Source organism: Nerophis ophidion, linkage group LG16 (genome assembly GCF_033978795.1).
Source record: "Nerophis ophidion isolate RoL-2023_Sa linkage group LG16, RoL_Noph_v1.0, whole genome shotgun sequence".
NCBI classification, from domain to species: Eukaryota; Metazoa; Chordata; class Actinopteri; order Syngnathiformes; family Syngnathidae; genus Nerophis; species Nerophis ophidion.
The window spans coordinates 17,780,510-17,798,931 of record NC_084626.1 but is presented as its reverse complement, the minus strand read 5'-3'; the positions used below and the strand labels follow the sequence as shown (position 1 = coordinate 17,798,931).

Below are 18,422 nucleotides of genomic sequence, written 5' to 3'. Positions count from 1 at the left end.
TTTTGCTCAATTGAGGTTGGGCTGTACTCTAGTTACGGATCCAAACTTTGCCCTAAAGTCTAACCCACGTGCTTCCTCTATTTATTTGGGAGGTCCCCGTTTACATCACTGAAGCTGTCGCTGAGGGAAGAGGGTAATCTCAACATCTCCAGTTAGACAAAACATATGATTATAGAAGAAAAGCAAATGTGTTGACACTGGTGATATCGCCTTGTCTCTACTCTGTCTGCGTCACGGCGGTGTTCGCCCTTGGCAGTCAACAGGCCGTTTCTGGACACAAGACACTGATACGAGACTGGCTTGCAATCTTTTGGATTGCCAGTTTTGCACAGAAAAAGAAAAATACCACCTCAGCACAATAACAACGCCCCTTAAGCATAAGAGTTGTGTGATATTTTGGGGCGGCATAGCGTAGTGGGTAGAGCGGCCGTGTCAGAAACCTGAGGGTTGCAGGTTCGCTCCCTGCCTATTGACATCCAAGTCGCTGCCGTTGTGTCCTTGGGCAGGACACTTCACCCTTGCCCCCGGTCCCGCTCACACTGGTGAATGAATGGTGAATGAAGGATAGGTGGTGGTCGGAGGGGCCGTAGGCGCAACACTTCTGTCAGTCTACCCCAGGGCAGCTGTGGCTACAGATGTAGCTTACCACCACCAGGTGTGAATGAATGATGGGTTCCCACTTCTTTGTGAGCGCTTTGAGTATCTAATAGAAAATCCATCCATCATCTTCCGCTTATCCGAGGTCGGGTCGCGGGGGCAGCAGCCTAAGCAGGGAAGCCCAGACTTCCCTATCTCTAGCCACTTCGTCTAGCTCTTCCCGGGGGATCCCGGGGGATCCCGAGGCGTTCCCAGGCCAGCCGGGAGACATAGTCTTTCCAACGTGTCCTGGGTCTTCCCCGTGGCCTCCTACCAGCTGGACGTGCCCTAAACACATCCCTAGGGAGGCGTTCGGGTGGCATCCTGACCAGATGCCCGAACCACCTCATCTGGCTCCTCTCGATGTGGAGGAGCAGCGGCTTTACGTTGAGCTCCTCCCGGATGGCAGAGCTTCTCACCCTATCTCTAAGGGAGAGCCCCGCCACCCGGCGGAGGAAACCCATTTCGGCCGCTTGTACCCGTGATCTTATCCTTTCGGTCATGACCCAAAGCTCATGACCATAGGTGAGGATGGGAACGTAGATCGACCGGTAAATTGAGAGCTTTGCCTTCCGGCTCAGCTCCTTCTTCACCACAACGGATCGATACAACGTCCGCATTACTGAAGACGCCGCACCGATCCGCCTGTCGATCTCACGATCCACTCTTCCCCCACTCGTGAACAAGACTCCTAGGTACTTGAACTCCTCCACTTGGGGCAGGGTCTCCTCCCCAACCCGGAGATGGCACTCCACCCTTTTCCGGGCGAGAACCATGGACTCGGACTTGGAGGTGCTGATTCTCATTCCGGTCGCTTCACACTCGGCTGCGAACCGATCCAGTGAGAGCTGAAGATCCCGGCCAGATGAAGCCATCAGGACTACATCATCTGCAAAAAGCAGAGACCTAATCCCGTGGCCACCAAACCGGAACCCCTCAACGCCTTGACTGCGCCTAGAAATTCTGTCCATAAAAGTTATGAACAGAATCGGTGACAAAGGACAGCCTTGGCGGAGTCCAACCTTCACTGGAAACGTGTCCGACTTACTGCCAGCAATGCGGACCAAGCTCTGACACTGATCATACAGGGAGCGGACTGCCACAATAAGACATTCCGATACCCCATACTCTCTGAGCACTCCCCACAGGACTTCCCGAGGGACACGGTCGAATGCCTTCTCCAAGTCCACAAAGCACATGTAGACTGGTTGGGCAAACTCCCATGCACCCTCAAGAACCCTGCCGAGAGTATAGAGCTGGTCCACAGTTCCACGACCAGGACGAAAACCACACTGTTCCTCCTGAATCCGAGGTTCGACTATCCGGCGAAGCCTCCTCTCCAGTACACCTGAATAAACCTTACCGGGAAGGCTGAGGAGTGTGATCCCACGATAGTTGGAACACACCCTCCGGTCCCCCTTCTTAAAGAGAGGGACCACCACCCCGGTCTGCCAATCCAGAGGTACCGCCCCCGATGTCCACGCGATGCGTATCTAATAGAAAAGTGCAATATAAATCTAATCCACTATTATTGTTATCATCATAATATATACATATTTATTCTAACACTAAGCCTGAGCCCCTGGAGAGGTTCCAGACTGATGCCAAGAGAGGAAAAACCTCATAGCCATAGCACACATAAGCTTGCGTGTAAGAGGTAAACATCAAACATAAAAAAACACAAAGGCCATAAAGACATAAAAAGAGCAGAGCTGATGCAACCAGCCATTTCTACATACAGCAACAAAAGTAAAAACAACAAAATAAACATACACCGTGGTGGCCTCTGTGGTGTTCCACGCCATTGTCTGCTGTGGTGGGGGGGGGAGCATGGTCAGAGACAGGAGCAGACCCAACAAAGCAACCAAACAAGCTGACTCAAACGTCGGCCGCCCAATAACTCTCACAGGGATGAGCGAGGATGTGTCTAAGGAGACCGAGGTGTCCGATGCATGCTTATTCCACGCCAAAGACCCCTAAACCAATGGGGAGAAGGAGCAAGGACACCCTTATTGTATATCTTTTACAAAATTGAGTTAAAAATAAACTGGTTCTTAAGGCACCTTGTGTTTTTGGAATAATACAAACCCTGTTTCCATATGAGTTGGGAAATTGTGTTGGATGTAAATATAAACAGAATACAATGATTTGCAAATCATTTTCAACCCATGTTCAGTTGAATGCGCTACAAAGACAAGATATTTGATTTTCAAACTCATGAACTTAATTTTTTTGCAAATAATTAACTTGGAATTTCATGGCTGCAACATGTGCAAAAGTAGTTGGGAAAGGGCATGTTCACCACTGTGTTACATCACCTTTTCTTTTAACAACACTCAATGAACCTTTGGGAACTGAGGAGACACATTTCTGAAGCTTTTCAGGTGGAATTCTTTCCCATTCTTGTTTTTAGTACAGCTTAAATTGTTCAACAGTCCGGGGTCTCCGCTGTCGTATTTTAGGCTTCGTAATGTGCCCCACATTTTCAATAGGCGACAGGTCTGGACTACAGGCAGGCCAGTCTAGTACCCGCACTCTTTTATTATGAAGCCACGCTGTTGTAACAAGTGACTTGGTATTATTGTCTTGCTGAAATAAGCAGGGGCGTTCATGATAACGTTGCTTGGATGACAACATATGTTGCTCCAAAACCTGTATGGACCATTCAGCATTAATGGGGCCTTCACAGAGGTGTAAGTTACCCATGCCTTGGGCATTAATACACCGCCATACCATCACGGATGCTGGCTTTTCAACTTTGCACCTAAAACTGTCCTGATGGTTCTTTTCATCTTTGGTCTGGAGGACGTTCATCGCTTCCCCCCAAAAAAAATTGAAATGTGGACTCGTCACACCACAGAACACTTTTCCACTTTGCATCAGTCCATCTTAGCTGAGCTGGGGCCCAGAGAAGCCGGTGGCATATCTGGGTGTCGTTGATAAATGGCTTTGGCTTTGCATAGTAGTTTTAACTTGAACTTACAGATGTAGCGACAAACTGTAGTTACTGACAGTGGTTTTCTGAAGTGTTCCTGAGCCCATGTGGTGGTATCCTTTACACACTGATGTCGCTTTTTTATGCGATACCGCCTGAGGGAACAAAGGTCTGTTATATCATTGCTTATGTTCATTTATTTCTCCAGATTTTCTGAACCTTTTGATGGTATTACGGACCATAGATGTTGAAATCCCTAAATTCCTTGCAATAGACCGTTGAAAAATGTTGTTCTTAAACTGTTCGACAATTTGCTCACGCATTTGTTCACAAAGTGGTGACCTTCGCTCCCTCCTTGTTTGTGAATGAAGAAGTTGCTTTTATACCCAATCATGGCACCCACCTGTTCTCAGTTAGCCTGTTCACCTGTGGGATGTTCCAAATAAGTGTCTGATGAGCATTCCTCAACTTTATCAGTATTTATTGCCACCTCTCCCAACTTCTTTGTCACGTGTTGTTGGCATAGAATTCTAAAGTTAATGATTATTTGCAAAAAAAAAAAAGTTTATCAGTTTGAACATCAAATATGTTGTCTTTGTAGCATATTCAAATGAATATGGGTTGAAAATGATTTGCAAATCATTGTATTCCGTTTATATTTACATCTAACAATTTCCCAACTCATATGGAAACAGGGTTTGTCAGATATTCAAATAGAGTATGGGCTGCGCAATAGTGGACACCTAGTCGGTTAACGGTCAACTAGTGTGATAATTGTTAATTAATGCGTTATTCATTATCTAGTGTTTTAACTAGCTACAGGCACGCTAACTCCAAGCTGACAACTCGTGCGTTAATCACTGACAACTGCTACATTAATCACTAACTTGCAACTAGTGCGCTAATTATTGACAAATGGCACATTAATCGCTAGCTAATTGAACTAAAGTGCAAAACGCTAGTCAGCACCTTGGGTGTGAAACATACTTGCCAACCTTGAGACCTCCGAATTCGGGAGGTTGGGAGGCGGGGGCAGATGACCAGAAGCGAACGAAAGTGGGGAGATCCAGAGGGCCCATGTGGATCAAAGCTAGGGAGACACTTTGATGTAGGCCCCGCTTGGATAGACCTTCTGGAGCAGTCCAAAATGCTTGGTTGGTCTCTGTCCCAGGGATGTTCACTCTTTCTTTTTCAGTCAATCACACTATAAAACAAACCGCAGATGGTGAATTTGAAAATTGCACTTGGGGATCTTTATTAAATATTAAACAAAGAAGAATGGTATAAGTTGTGGACAAATTGAACTTTGAAGCAGCCTTAAAGGCCTACTGAAATGAGATTTTCTTGTTTAAACAGGGATAGCAGGTCCATTCTATGTGTCATACTTGATCATTTCACTATATTGCCATATTTTTGCTGAAAGGATTTAGTAGAGAACATCGACGGTAAAGGTCGCACATTTTAGTCGCTAATAAAAAAGCCTTGCCTGTACCGGAAGTAGCAGACGATGTGCACATGACGTCACGGGTTGTGGAGCTCCTCACATCCTCACATTGTTTATAATCATGGCCAACAGTAGCGAGAGGGATTCGGACGGAGAAAGCGACGATTTCCCCATTAATTTGAACGAGGATGAAAGATTCATGGATGAGGAAAGTGAGAGTGAAAGACTAGAAAAAAAAGAAGAAATAAAAGACGAGGACAGTGGGAGCGATTCAGATGTTATTAGACACATTTACTAGGATAATTCTGGAAAATCCCTTATTTGCTTATTGTGTTTTTAGTGAAGGGGTAGGGAACCTATGGCTCTCGAGCCAGATGTGGCTCTTTTGATGACTGCATCTGGCTCTCAGATAAATATTTGTTTAACACGATAAGTAATGAATAGTTCTGCTGGTAATCAGTGTTACAGAAGATGTTCAAAATATAAAACACTCTCATGCATTTTAATCCATCCATCCGTTTTTTACCGCACCTGTTCAAGAAATCGCATTAATGGTAAAAAGAATTTTATTTATTATCGGTTAGCTTCAGAATACCAATGTCATTAAAAAGAATAAGAGACTTATTATACTCTAAAAATGTTGGTCTTACTTAAAAATTTACGCATGTAGTTGTATTCAGTGGTAATAAAATATTATATGGGTCTCACGGAAATACATTTTGAAATATTTGGCTTTCATGGCTCTCTCAGCCAAAAAGGTTCCCGACCCCTGTTCTAGTGTTTTAGTGAGATTATATGGTTGTACCTGAAAGTGGTAGGGATGTGGCCACGGGTGGAGTGACCGCCAGTGTCTCCGTGGGAAGCCACGTTTCACGACGAGGCAAGGCAGCCGCCCCCCCTCCTCCTCCACGGTGTAAGCATCCGACGGTCGGGAGCGGCCGGTGGGAGGAGGCAAGAGAGTCCACAGCTGCAGGAAGAACGACGCAAACTCTCCGCTCATGTCTACGGTAAGAGCCGACTTATTGCCACCATTTTCTCACCGAAACCTGCCGTTTGACATGTGGTAGGGAACCATGTTCGCTTGACCGCTCTGTTCCATAGTAAAGCTTCACTGTCAACTTTCGGGAATGTAAACAAGTAAACAAGGAAACACCGGCTTTGTTTGTGTTGCTAAAGGCGGCCGCAATACACCGCTTCCCACCTACATCTTTCTTTTTTGACGTCTCCATTATTAATTGAACAAATTGCGAAAGATTCTGCATCACAGATGTCCAAAATACTGTGTAATTAAGCGATTAAAGCAGACGAATTATAGCTGGAATCGGTGCTGGTTCAAAATGTCCGCTACAATCCGTGACGTCACGCACACCCGTCATCATCCTGCGACGTTTTCAGCAGGATACTTTGCGCGAAATTTAAAATTGCAATTTAGTAAACTAAAAAGGCCGTATTGGCATGTGTTGCAAAGTTAATATTTCATCATTGATATATAAACTATCAGACTGCGTGGTCGGTAGTAGTGGGTTTCAGTAGGCCTTTAATTCAACCATCAGCGGCGCCCTCAAACGGCAAAAAGACGTTTTGGGCACTACTTCCTTCACTGCAACTTGATTTGCTGTCAATCTTCAATTTATAAACACACATTCGAAAAAATAAAATGCCACAACAAAATGAGAAAAAAGTCACCGATCGTATTCGTGACCGTGTATGCCTGTGGAAAAGGTCAAATAAACCAGGCACCTTAGAACGCAGCCCTCTAGTGGCTACCAGCGTAACGACATACAGCGACCACGCGCATAGGCGGAGTCTCGCCTGTGCGCGTGACACCATTGCCATCCGGCTGTGTCCACGGGAGGATGAAGATGACGACTGCAGCGGACATGACGGGGTCGCGCCTCTTCATCTTCATCACACTGATCGGTCAGGCTTCTCACACGCACACACACATGCACACGCACCACTTTAAAGAGCGTCCAGGCAGGACAATATGACACCACTCACCCCCCCCCCCCCTCCGCACCCCACATACTTGACATTAATGCTATTTACATGTGCGCGCACGCGTGGGAGGTGCGCTGCAGCGTCGTGCGCGCGCACACGTGTTTAATGAAGTGATATTTTCACGTTGCGTCATGATCTGAATGCTTGCGTGATGATATGTTTGACTTTATCATCAAACCCTGAACGTATCACTCAATTGGACACTTTGTTAGGCACACCAGTCAATACCAATGTAACAATGATTGACAGTCGCAGAGATGAAATGTTCATCGTTGTGTTATTATTTGATCTGTTCCTAATATGAAAACGTGTATACAACGTATCCGTATGATGATGTTTCATAGTCATGGGGGGTGAGGCGATTTTGTGCAGTCAGCAGATTTTGAAGTGAGACATCATGCAGCTCATTTAAAGGTGCCATATGTAGTAATGTGGCCAGAAATGGTACTGCAAACACGGTCAAAATGTAATCAATCAATCAATTAATGTTTAATTATACAGCCCGAAATCACAAGTGTCTCAAAGGGCTGCACAAGCCACAATGACATCCTTGGTTCAGAGCCCACAAAAGGGCAAGGAAAAACTCACAACCCAGTAGGACCTCAACATGAATGACTGTGAGAAACCTTGGAGAGGACCGCAGATGTGGGTGACCCCCTTCCCTCGCCCCTCTAGTGGAGACCAGATGCAATGGACGTCGAGTGGGTCTACCATAATATTGTGAAAGTCTAGTCCAGGGGTGTCAAACTCAAATACAGAATGGGCCAAAATTTTAAACTGAACAAAGCCGCGGGCCAAGGTTGAACAAATTAACCTTTTAGGTCGTAGCGTGTATTGTAGTGTCCCGGAAGAGTTAGTGCTGCAAGGGATTCTGGGTATTTGTTCTGTTGTGTTACGGTACGGATGTTCTCCCGAAATGTGTTTGTCATTCTTGTTTGGTGTGGGTTCACAGTGTGGCACATATTTGTAACAGTGTTAAAGTTGTTTATACGGCCACCCTCAAGTGTCACCTGTGTGGCTGTTGACCAAGTATGCGTTGCATTCACTTATGAGTGTGTATAAGCCGCTTATATTATGAAGCTGTTTGTATGTAGGATAAGCGGACGTGACAACAGGTTTTAGAGAACGTTAAAGGCAGTGCCTTTAAGGCACGGCCCCCAATATTGTTGGAAATCGGGAGATATTCGGGAGAATGGTTGCCCAGGGAGATTTTTGGGAGGTGCACTGAACTTCGGAAGTCTCCCCGGGAAAATCGGGAGGGTTGGCAAGTATGGATATTAGCGGTGAATGCGGTGTTACAGCGGCACAGCCACTGTATAATACCGGCTGGCCAGCTCTAATGTTAATTTGATATTGCCTCAAGGGCCAAATGAAATTACATGGCGGGCCAAATTTGGCCCGCGGGCCAGAGTTTGACACCCATGGTCTAGTCCATAGCGGATTTAATATAATTGTGAGAGTCCAGTCCATGGTGGGGGACAGCAGGAGACCATCCCGAGCGGAGACGGGTCAGCAGCCAGAGATATCCCCAACCGATGCACAGGCGAGCGGCCCACCCCCGGGTCCCGACTCTGGACAGCCGGCCCTTCTGTATTCCCACTCTCCATGACTGAAGTTGCCAGATACGCAGCCAAATCCGAATCCTACTCCATGGAACATCAAGTGGCAATGGGCAATTCCTACCCTGTAGGTTTCTCTTGTTTATGCTTCTTGCAAGATGGTTTACTAAGTAAATATGCCACATTTTACTGATGTCCATTAGCCAAATGTATTTGTAAAGTTAGGCAGCAATATTTTAGTACAAAGTCGGGACAGATTTTTGGCATTACCCTGCTAAAATGTCTAGTTCAGTGGTTCTTAACCTTGTTGGAGGTACCGAACCCCACAAGTTTCATATGCACATTCACCGAACCCTTCTTTAGTGAAAAATAAAATGTGGGTTTTTTCAAATTCAAGACAAAGTTGTATGTTTTTGGTAACACTTTAGTATAGGGGAACAAATTCTAAGTAACAAAGACTTGATTTAGCGTTATTTGGACACCAGGGGAACATATTCTAAGTAATAGAGACTTAATTTAGAGTTATTTGGTTAGGATTAGGGTTATAATAAGGCCATGCCGAATAAGGCATTAATTAGTACTTAATGACTAGTTAAGAGCCATTATGTTACTAATTTGCATGTTAATAAGCAACTGATTAATGGTGAATATGTTCCCCATACTAAAGTGTTACCATATTTTTTTTACTGGTGCACAAAATGAACCGTGCATGAACATCACCTTGTTCAAATAACAAAACTGGCACCTCGGTATATCTCGGACCTCATCCAAATTTATGCTCCTACTCTGAGGACCAAGAGCCAGATCCACCTCGTAGTGCCCAAGACCAGACTTGAAGGGGAACATTATCACAATTTCTGAAGGGTTAAAACCAATAAAAATCAGTTCCCAGTGGCTTATTTTATTTTTCGAAGTTCTTCTCAAAATTTTACGCATCACGCAATATCCCGAAAAACCCCTTCAAAGTGCCTGATTTAACCGTCGTTATATCCACCCGTCCGTTATCCTGTGACGTCACAGCGTGACCACGCAGAAACAAACATGGCGGATAGCACAGAAAGGTATAGCGATATTAGCTCGGATTCAGACTCGGATTTCAGCGCCGTAAGCGATTCAACAGATTACGCATGTATTGAAACGGATGGTTGGAGTGTGGAGGCAGGTACCGAAAACGAAATTAAAGAAGAAACAGAAGCTTTTGAGCCATATCACGACAGACAGCTGCATGGGAGGAAGCGCGGACGAATTCGGCGATCGCCTTCTAACCAACGATTGGTATGTGTTTGTTTGGCATTAAATGTGGGTGGAGGGAAAGGCTGGATGCAAAAATAGCTACAAATGAGGCTTATCGATGCAATATGTACATACAGCTAGCCTAAATAGCATGTTAGCATCGATTAGCTTGCAGTCATGCCGTGACCAAATATGTCTGATTAGGACACTCCACTTAAGTCAATAACATCAACAAAACCGATGGGTGCAGTCCATTGATTGATTTACTCATCATACATGTTGTTTTAGTGGCGCCTGGGTGGGGGCCCTCTCTCACGGATGTATTTTCCTCTGTAGTGTTCCAGCCGTCTTTCACAATGACTTCACCACATCCTCAGGAACAACATCAAAGACCACTTCAGGACTTAGTCTCACTCAGATCCCAGCTGGTCCAAAGGAGTCCAGAACAGATCCAGCAGAAATCTGGGACCAAGGAGGACAGCCGGCAGGATCCACCGGTAAGAACATTGATCCTCCCAGGAAGTCTGTCCAACTTCTGCTCCTTCTCTTCTGTCTTCAGGACCCAGAGGGGAACTGGACACGTCCATCGGACCTTATGACCCCCCAAGTAGTCGCCACCGAGGAATCTTCCATGGAGGCTTCTGGCGTCTTTGGATTGGACGCAGACGAGCGAGACGGAGGTGAGGAGGGCAGATTGGCCCGAGATAGAAGAGACGAGTGGACAGACTTCCATCCCATCTTCAAGAGGACAAGCGCTACACTGGACCTGGACACCATGATTGGTTGGTGGAGATGACGTCATTGTGCGTTCACTGGCCACTTCATTAGGCACACCTTGAAATAACACATCATGTTGATTCATGGATGGACCAAAATTTGACACTGGAACAGACAAATTGAGAGTGAAAGAAGAACAAATGTGTACCTAATAAAGTGGCCGTCAGTGTCCTAACCTGTTTTTAAACATCTGATTGTGACATGGATGGCGCTCTGCAGGCTACAGTCCTTCCTCACCCGCCCTCGATGCTGGGCCTCGGCAGCACCGTGAGCAGGTGATGACAGCTAACTGGCTAACTAACTACTAATCATTTAGCTAACTAAGTCAGGCCCTGTTTATTGATGCCAGTTATGGGAGGCAGATTCTCACTCCAGCGGTTTTGGTGCCCTCCGCACCTCCACGTCCTCTGGCATCGCCACGGCAACGCCTCCCCCCGAGTCTGACACAGGCACAGACTTGGGACTATTGGGGGTCAAAGGTAAAGCACGCTTTTAAGGATTTTTTTCAGTTCCTTCCATTGACCTTGTTTATGTGACCGTGCAGGCGAGGACGAAAGACGCCTCAACGTCCCCGTGAACCATGTCGACAAAGACGAAGACGGCAGGAAACAGACAAGGAGACCTCCCACCCATGTTTCGCCCAGCGGACACTTGGCTGGGGCCACCTGGGACTGGCTGGCCACACCCCCTCAGCAAGCACAGGTGCATTTTTTTTTTCTAACAAAATACTAGCAGGGAATCTACTGTCTGCACACCAGGGATGCGACTCTTACAACAAAACAATATTTAAATTGATTCCAATATTTTCATTTAATTGATTAACTTGAATGTTTTTATTCATATAACTATATATACTACATTCATTTATTTAGTTTTAATAATTTCATTGTAATGTTTTTCAAAATAAATAATTAATGCATTGCGGCGTTCTTCGGACCACCAATAATTGACGGGACAGCGGCTTCCATGTCTTTGAACAATGATGTATGTTGCAATAAATGTCTGTCGTTATGCTTTCTCTCGTGCTCCTACCTCTTTCTCCTTCCCGACTGCTGCCTTTAACAGAGCAACAGGTTATTAGATAAATGTGCCCAGCTGGGCCATCTACGCACCTGTCGCTGATCTTGAAGCTGGTTCCTGGCACACCCCACTTCACTGCAGGTCCGCAGGCCACGCCACCCCCCCCCCCCACGTGCATATTTTTTTTATGAATGAACAACATTATATTAGCTATTAGTAGATTGCACAGTACAGCACATATTCCGTACAATTGACCACTAAATGGTAAAACACGAATAAGTTTTTCAACTTGTTTAAGTCGGTGTCCACGTAAATCAATTCATGGTAACAGGTAACATTTTCTAATATATATATATTTTAAATCATGATTAAAAAAAATATATTTATTTAAAATATTCAAAATAAATATTTAATCTATTGCTTTATGTATTTTTACTAATTAACATAATTTTTATTTATGTAATTTTTGGGGGTAAAGTGTACATTAATGAACAATAGTATAAGATTATTGAGACATTTCTTTTAATTTGATGTTATTATTCCCAACATATATTTGAGTTTAGCTTGAAATTATATGATAAACTGTGTTTTATGTTTTTGCCCTTATGTTTTCCTATATTTTGACTTGTTGTCTACAGCTCTTTAACCAAATTAGCCAAATCATAAAATCATTACTAAATTAATTATTTTAAATAGATTCTAAAAATAAATATAATTCAATTATTTTAAAATATTTTGAAATTGATTTAATTGATTTTTTTTTATATTCTAATTTAAAATTTTACAAAGTAACACGATGATCAAGTCATTATTGTGATTGTGATGAACATGTCCGCGTGTGTCAGGTAACATGTGTGGACTGGACGCAACCTGCTGGACAGGGCTACGTCATCCTTAACATGACACACAACCTCAACTGTGTAAGTACACATTATGCCTCCCCCCCACCCCCTCATGTACTCACCTCAGTGTCTAACGAGTGTGTGTGTGACAGGAGGAGTTCCGTGTGGATGGCGGTGTGCTCCTCCTGAAGACGATAGAGCGCCTGTTTGCCCGCAGGATGAAGAGCCCAGAAGGATCATGGCGACTTTATCTGAGCAAGCCGACACACGAACAACGGCAGATGCTCATGCACGTGGCATCTGAGCAAGGCACGCGCACGCTGAAATCTTCCTTGTGTGAGAGGATTGATATGATATGTTGTGATGTGTCCTCTAGGAGTGATCTCCACCAAAGACCTTCTGAGCATGCTGACAGAAATGAGGATAAGTTTGAACAAGGTAACTTTCTGCTGTCTTTGATAGAGCGAATTGGAACAAGCCCTCTATCGATTTTGATTTACAAACCCCGTTTCCATATGAGTTGGGAAATTGTGTTAGATGTAAATATATACAGAATACAATGATTTGCAAATCATTTTCAACTCATATTCAGTTGAATATGCTACAAAAACAAAATATTTGATGTTCAAACTGATAAACAATTTTCTTTGGGCAAATAATCATTAACTTTAGAATTTGATGCCAGAGACACATGACCAAGAAGTTGGGAAAGGTGGCAATAAATACTGATAAAGTTGAGGAATGCTCATCAAACACTTATTTGGAACATCCCACGGTGTGCAGGTTAATTAGGAACAGGTGGGTGCCATGATTGGGTATAAAAACAGCTTCCCAAAAAATGCTCAGTCTTTCACAAGAAAGGATGGGGCGAGGTACACCCCTTTGTCCACAACTGCGTGAGCAAGTAGTCAAAGAGTTTAAGAACAACGTTTCTCAAAGTGCAATTGCAAGAAATTTAGGGACTTCAACATCTATGGTCCATAATATCATCAAAAGGTTCAGAGAATCTGGAGAAATCACTCCACGTAAGCGGCATGGCCGGAAACCAACATTCAATGACCGTGACATTCAATCCCTCGGACGGCACTGTATCAAAAACCGACATCAATCTCTAAAGGATATCACCACATGGGCTCAGGAACACTTCAGAAAACCACTGTCACTAAATACAGTTTGTCGCTACATCTGTAAGTGCAAGTTAAAGCTCTACTATGCAAAGCGAAAGCCATTTATCAACAACATCCAGAAACGCCGCCAGCTTCTCTGGGCCCGAGATCATCTAAGATGGACTGATGCAAACTGGAAAAGTGTTCTGTGGTCTGAAGAGTCCACATTTCAAATTGTTTTTGGAAATATTCGACATCGTGTCATCTGGACCAAAGGGGAAGTGAACCATCCAGACTGTTATCGACGCAAAGTTCAAAAGCCAGCATCTGTGATGGTATGGGGGTGCATTAGTGCCCAAGGCATGGGTAGCTTACACATCTGTGAAGGCACCATTAATACTGAAAGGTACATACAGGTTTTGGAACAACATATGCTGCCATCTAAGCGCCGTCTTTTTCCTGGATGCCCCTGCTTATTTCAGCAAGGACAATGCCAAGCCACATTCAGTACGTGTTACAACAGCGTGGCTCTGTAAAAAAAAGAGTGCGGGTACTTTCCTGGCCCGCCTGCAGTCCAGACCAGTCTCCCATTGAAAATGTGTGGCGCATTTGGAAGCGTAAAATACGACAGCAGAGACCCCAGTGTTTGAACGACTGAAGCTCTACAAAAAACAAGAATGGGAAAGAATTCCACTTTCAAAGCTTCAACAATTAGTTTCCTCAGTTCCCAAACATTTATTAAGGATTGTTAAAAGAAAAGGTGATGTAACACAGTGGTGAACATGCCCTTTCCAAACTACTTTGGCACGTGTTGCAGCCATGAAATTCTAAGTTAATTATTATTTGCAAAAAAAAAAAAAGTTTAGGAGTTTGAACATCAAATTTCTGGTCTTTGTAGTGCATTCCATTGAATATGAGTTGAAAATGATTTGCAAATCATTGTATTCCATTTATATTTACATCCAACACAATTTCCCAACTCATATGGAAACAGGGTTTGTATGATCAGTGCACACCTATTGATTTGGAATCAGGATCAGTGCAGGACCTCTATTGATTTTAAGTCAGGATCGGTGCAGACTTTTTCTCGATTTTGAACCAGGACTAGTGCAGACCCTCTGGGATGGCGTGGCAAAGTTGGTAGAGTGGCTGTGCCAGCAATCTGAGGATTATTGGTTCAATCCCCACCTTCTACCATCCTAGTCATGTCCGTTGTGTCCTTGGGCAAGACACTTCACCCTTGCTCCTGATGGGTCCTGGTGAGCGCCTTGCATGGCAGCTCCCGCCATCAGTGTGTGAATGTGTGTGTGAATGGGCAAATGTGGAAATACTGTCAAAGCGCTTTGGGCTCCTTAAAAAGGGGTAGAAAAGCGCATTCACTATATTACTATTCTATTGATTGTGAGTCAGGATCAGTAAAGATCTTCTATTCATCGTGAACCGGGATCGGTAAAGATCTTCTATTGATTTTAAATTAGGAGCAGTGTGGTCCATTCATCTAGGATACATTTAAAAAAATTTCCTTTCTGGAACTTTTGCCCTTTCACTGCCGTACCCTCAGGTGGGCGTCCAGGGCTACGGCAAGCCCAGCCCATGTCCGCCTCGGCCGAGTCAGACGCGCAGCGACTACAGCAAACTCTTCGTGGTCCTGGTCATCATCGGCTCGGTCTGCATGGTCATCATCGCGTCAGGCTTCATTTACATCTGCTGGCAGAGGCGCCCGCCCGTCACCAAGAGCACGGTAAGCTTGCCCGGGAGCGACTCTTAACAAGCGCGCTAAAAAGACAAATGCGTCCGTCCCGTGTCAGTTCCGCGCCGAGGAGATGCACTTCGTGGAGAACGGTTGCCACGACAACCCAACACTGGACGTGGCCGGCGATAGCCGGCCTGTGACGCGGGAGAAGACAAGCGCCAACGGGCTGGCGGCTGCGGGCGAAGGGGGCGGAGACGAGAGCAGTCGCTGGCAGGTGAGTTGGCCGCCATGTTGTTTTTTTTCACTCTTCCTGGCAATTACTGCCTTTTTCATGCAATTTGCGCTGGGACCCCATCAAGTCATAAAAGTGGGGTCCCACAAGAAATTCTTGGGGTCCCACTTTTTTGTAACCGTTTCGAAAACAAATGATAAATGTATGCATTATTCTGTTATACACTATATTGCCAAAAGTATTTGGCCACCCATCCAAATGATCAGAATCAGGTGTCCTAATCACTTGGCTCGGCCACAGGTGTATCAAATCAAGCACTTAGGCGTGGAGACTGTTTATACAAACATTTGTGAAAGAATGGGCCCCTCCCAGGAGCTTAGTGATTTCCAGCATAGATCTGTCATAGGATGCCACCTGTGCTACAAATCCAGTCGTGATATTTCCTCGCTCCTAAATATTCCAAAGTCAACTGTTGGCTTTATTATAAGAAAATGGAAGAGTTTGGGAACAACAGCAACTCAGCCACCAAGTGGTAGGCCACGTAAACTGACAGAGAGCGGTCAGCGGATGCTGAAGCGCATAGTACAGGGAAGTCGCCAACTTTTTGTACAGTCAGTTGCTACAGAGCTCCAAACTTCATGTGACCTTCCATTTAGCCCACGTACAGTACGCAGAGATTCATGGAATGGGTTTCAAGGCTGCATCTTTGAAAATCAGTGCACGCGGTCGTAAAGGAGTTTTTTTTTATAAGCCTTGTTTACATGGCGTGCAAAACATCTTTCCATCGTCCTAAGTGAGCCATTTGCTGATACGTAGCTCCTGAAACTTTGATTCTGGGGTTTAACTTTGATTCTGGGGTTTATTGCTCGCCATGACAAAAACAATAACACGTGGGAGTCCTAATACCGGAAATGCAGTATTTGTGATCGAGAAAACCTTCGGCGAATCAAAATTTTTAAGAAATCATACCGGAAAGTGCATTACTTTCAAGTCGACCAATAATTAATAATCAATCATTTGACTCGGCAAATATAAGCAAAACAAAACACAGGCGGAAAGCGAGTATTGATATAAAAAATTAAAATAAGGAAACCAGGGTGATAAAAAATTTAATAAATTTGCGTCCGGGGGACACGGGGACTTCCGGAAATACTTGTCCTTTCTGATATCAATGCGTAAAAAGACCAAAAGTGTGTTAACCCAAACACTGTCCCGCCCGCAGGTGTTTGTCAATCAAGCAGTGGCGGAAGAGGAGGAGGAAGAGCAGGACACACACCTCTGACGGCATCATCACAAGGACTTCATCGCTTTGATGTCGAAGTCGGATGGAAATAAAGCACTTTAACGCTACTTGTACTACAAACGTTCATGTATTTCAGTGCTACCGTTAGCTTAGCACGCGGCCTTATACGTATGTGTGTGTTAGCGGTGTGCTACGCTAACTCGCAGTAATGTATGTGAAACAGTTAAACACGAGTAGGGAAATATGAATTTTGCGTCAACCAACCGAGATATGATATACAATACAAGATGGACATTATTTATGGTTATTTATTTATTTTTTAAATGCTGTCGTTTCTACGTGGGAGTTAAGGCTTGAAGAAGAATGTAAAAGGGCTTGAAGCAGAAATATGCATGACAACAAAGCTAATTAGACTACAAACTAATACAGGACTGAAAATACCGTATTTCCTTGAATTGCCGCAGGGCATATAGTATGCGCCTGCCTTGAATTACTGCCGGGTCAAACTCGCTTCCCAACATAATTAGCGCATGCTTAGTATTACCCCCTGGTCAAACTCGTGACGTCACGAGTGACACTTCCCCTGTCATCATTTTCAAAATGGAGGAGGCTGATTTCAATACTGGTAATTTGAAATTGCATAAAGGGAAGAAGTTTAAGAGCTATTCAGTAGGGTTTAAGGTCCAAGCTTACACCACACTCAAATTTTTACTGCATACCTTTGGTAAATACCGGAGTGATAAGAGGTTTTAAAATAATTGGCGCATGCTTACTTTTACTGCATGCCTTTGGTAAGCGCAGCAGTGAGAAGAGGTTTTAAATTAATTAGCGCCCCGGCGGCAATTCAAGGAAATAGGGTAGTCTTTTAGAGCCGTGGTCCCCAACCACCGGGCCACAGAATATTTTTTTATTAAATTTAATTTTTTTTAAATTTAAATTAATTTTTTTATTTTTTTATTAAAATCAACACAAAAAACACAAGATACACTTACAATTAGTGCACCAACCCAAAAAAACCTCCCCCTTTCATGACAAAAACCTCCCTTTTTCATGACAAAGAAAAAAATATGACATGCAAAGACATGCACCTGAGGATAGGTTGATTAGCAACACTAAATTGGCCCTAGTGTGCGAATGTGAGTGTGAATGTTGTCGGTCTAGCTGTGTTGGCCCTGCGATGAGGTGGCGACTTGTCCAGGGTGTAACCCGCCTTCCGCCCGATTGTAGCTGAGATAGGCGCCAGCGCCCCCCGCGACCCCAACAGGGAATAAGCGGTAGAAAATGGATGGATGGATGAAATAAGGCTGTAACATAACATGTGAAAAAAGTGAAGCTTTGGGATTACTTTCCGGATTTTCTGGACTACATTTACACTGCAGGCCAATGTGGCCCAAATTGAATTTTTGGATGGATGGAAGGATGGGCCGCGGGACAAATTATCAAGCGTTGACCGGTCCGCAGCTACAAAAAGGTTGGGGACCACAGTTTTAGAGGCCTCTTCATCCTAAAGGTCATTGTTGTCAATGCTGTCCAGTACAACAAGGAGCATGTTGCTGCAACAAATAAACACAATAACGTCAATAAATGTTAATTTATTGATTGTTTGGTAGCTCCCTTAATGCACGTCGAACATGTATGCAGTGTGGCTCATTTGTTTACTTGGCAATCATTAAAAAGTGCGGAATAAAATAAAATGTCCAA

At 44.4% G+C, this 18,422-nt stretch overlaps 1 protein-coding gene across 1 annotated transcript; it reads left to right on the top strand.

Annotated features, from left to right (window-relative positions):
• The first annotated feature begins 6,800 nt into the window (after positions 1-6,800).
• Positions 6,801-18,417, top strand: podxl2 (podocalyxin-like 2). Its single transcript, XM_061874437.1, has 12 exons — positions 6,801-6,935; positions 10,145-10,305; positions 10,368-10,590; positions 10,805-10,860; positions 10,935-11,064; positions 11,130-11,287; positions 12,451-12,525; positions 12,600-12,756; positions 12,824-12,885; positions 15,115-15,294; positions 15,362-15,520; positions 16,701-18,417. Exons 1-12 carry the CDS (start codon positions 6,872-6,874, stop codon positions 16,758-16,760), a joined length of 1,485 nt encoding a protein of 494 aa, XP_061730421.1. The 5' UTR covers positions 6,801-6,871; the 3' UTR covers positions 16,761-18,417.
• The last annotated feature ends 5 nt before the right edge of the window (positions 18,418-18,422 follow it).

What these genes read in the sequence shown, in the direction of transcription:
- podxl2 (XM_061874437.1), top strand. Translation starts at nt 6,872, where the DNA reads ATGAAGATGACGACTGCAGCGGACATGACGGGGTCGCGCCTCTTCATC. An exon ending in TGACACACAACCTCAACTGT is followed by an intron (nt 12,526 to 12,599) that starts GTAAGTACACAT and finishes TGTGTGTGACAG; the next exon opens with GAGGAGTTCCGTGTGGATGG. An exon ending in GCACGTGGCATCTGAGCAAG is followed by an intron (nt 12,757 to 12,823) that starts GCACGCGCACGC and finishes TGTGTCCTCTAG; the next exon opens with GAGTGATCTCCACCAAAGAC.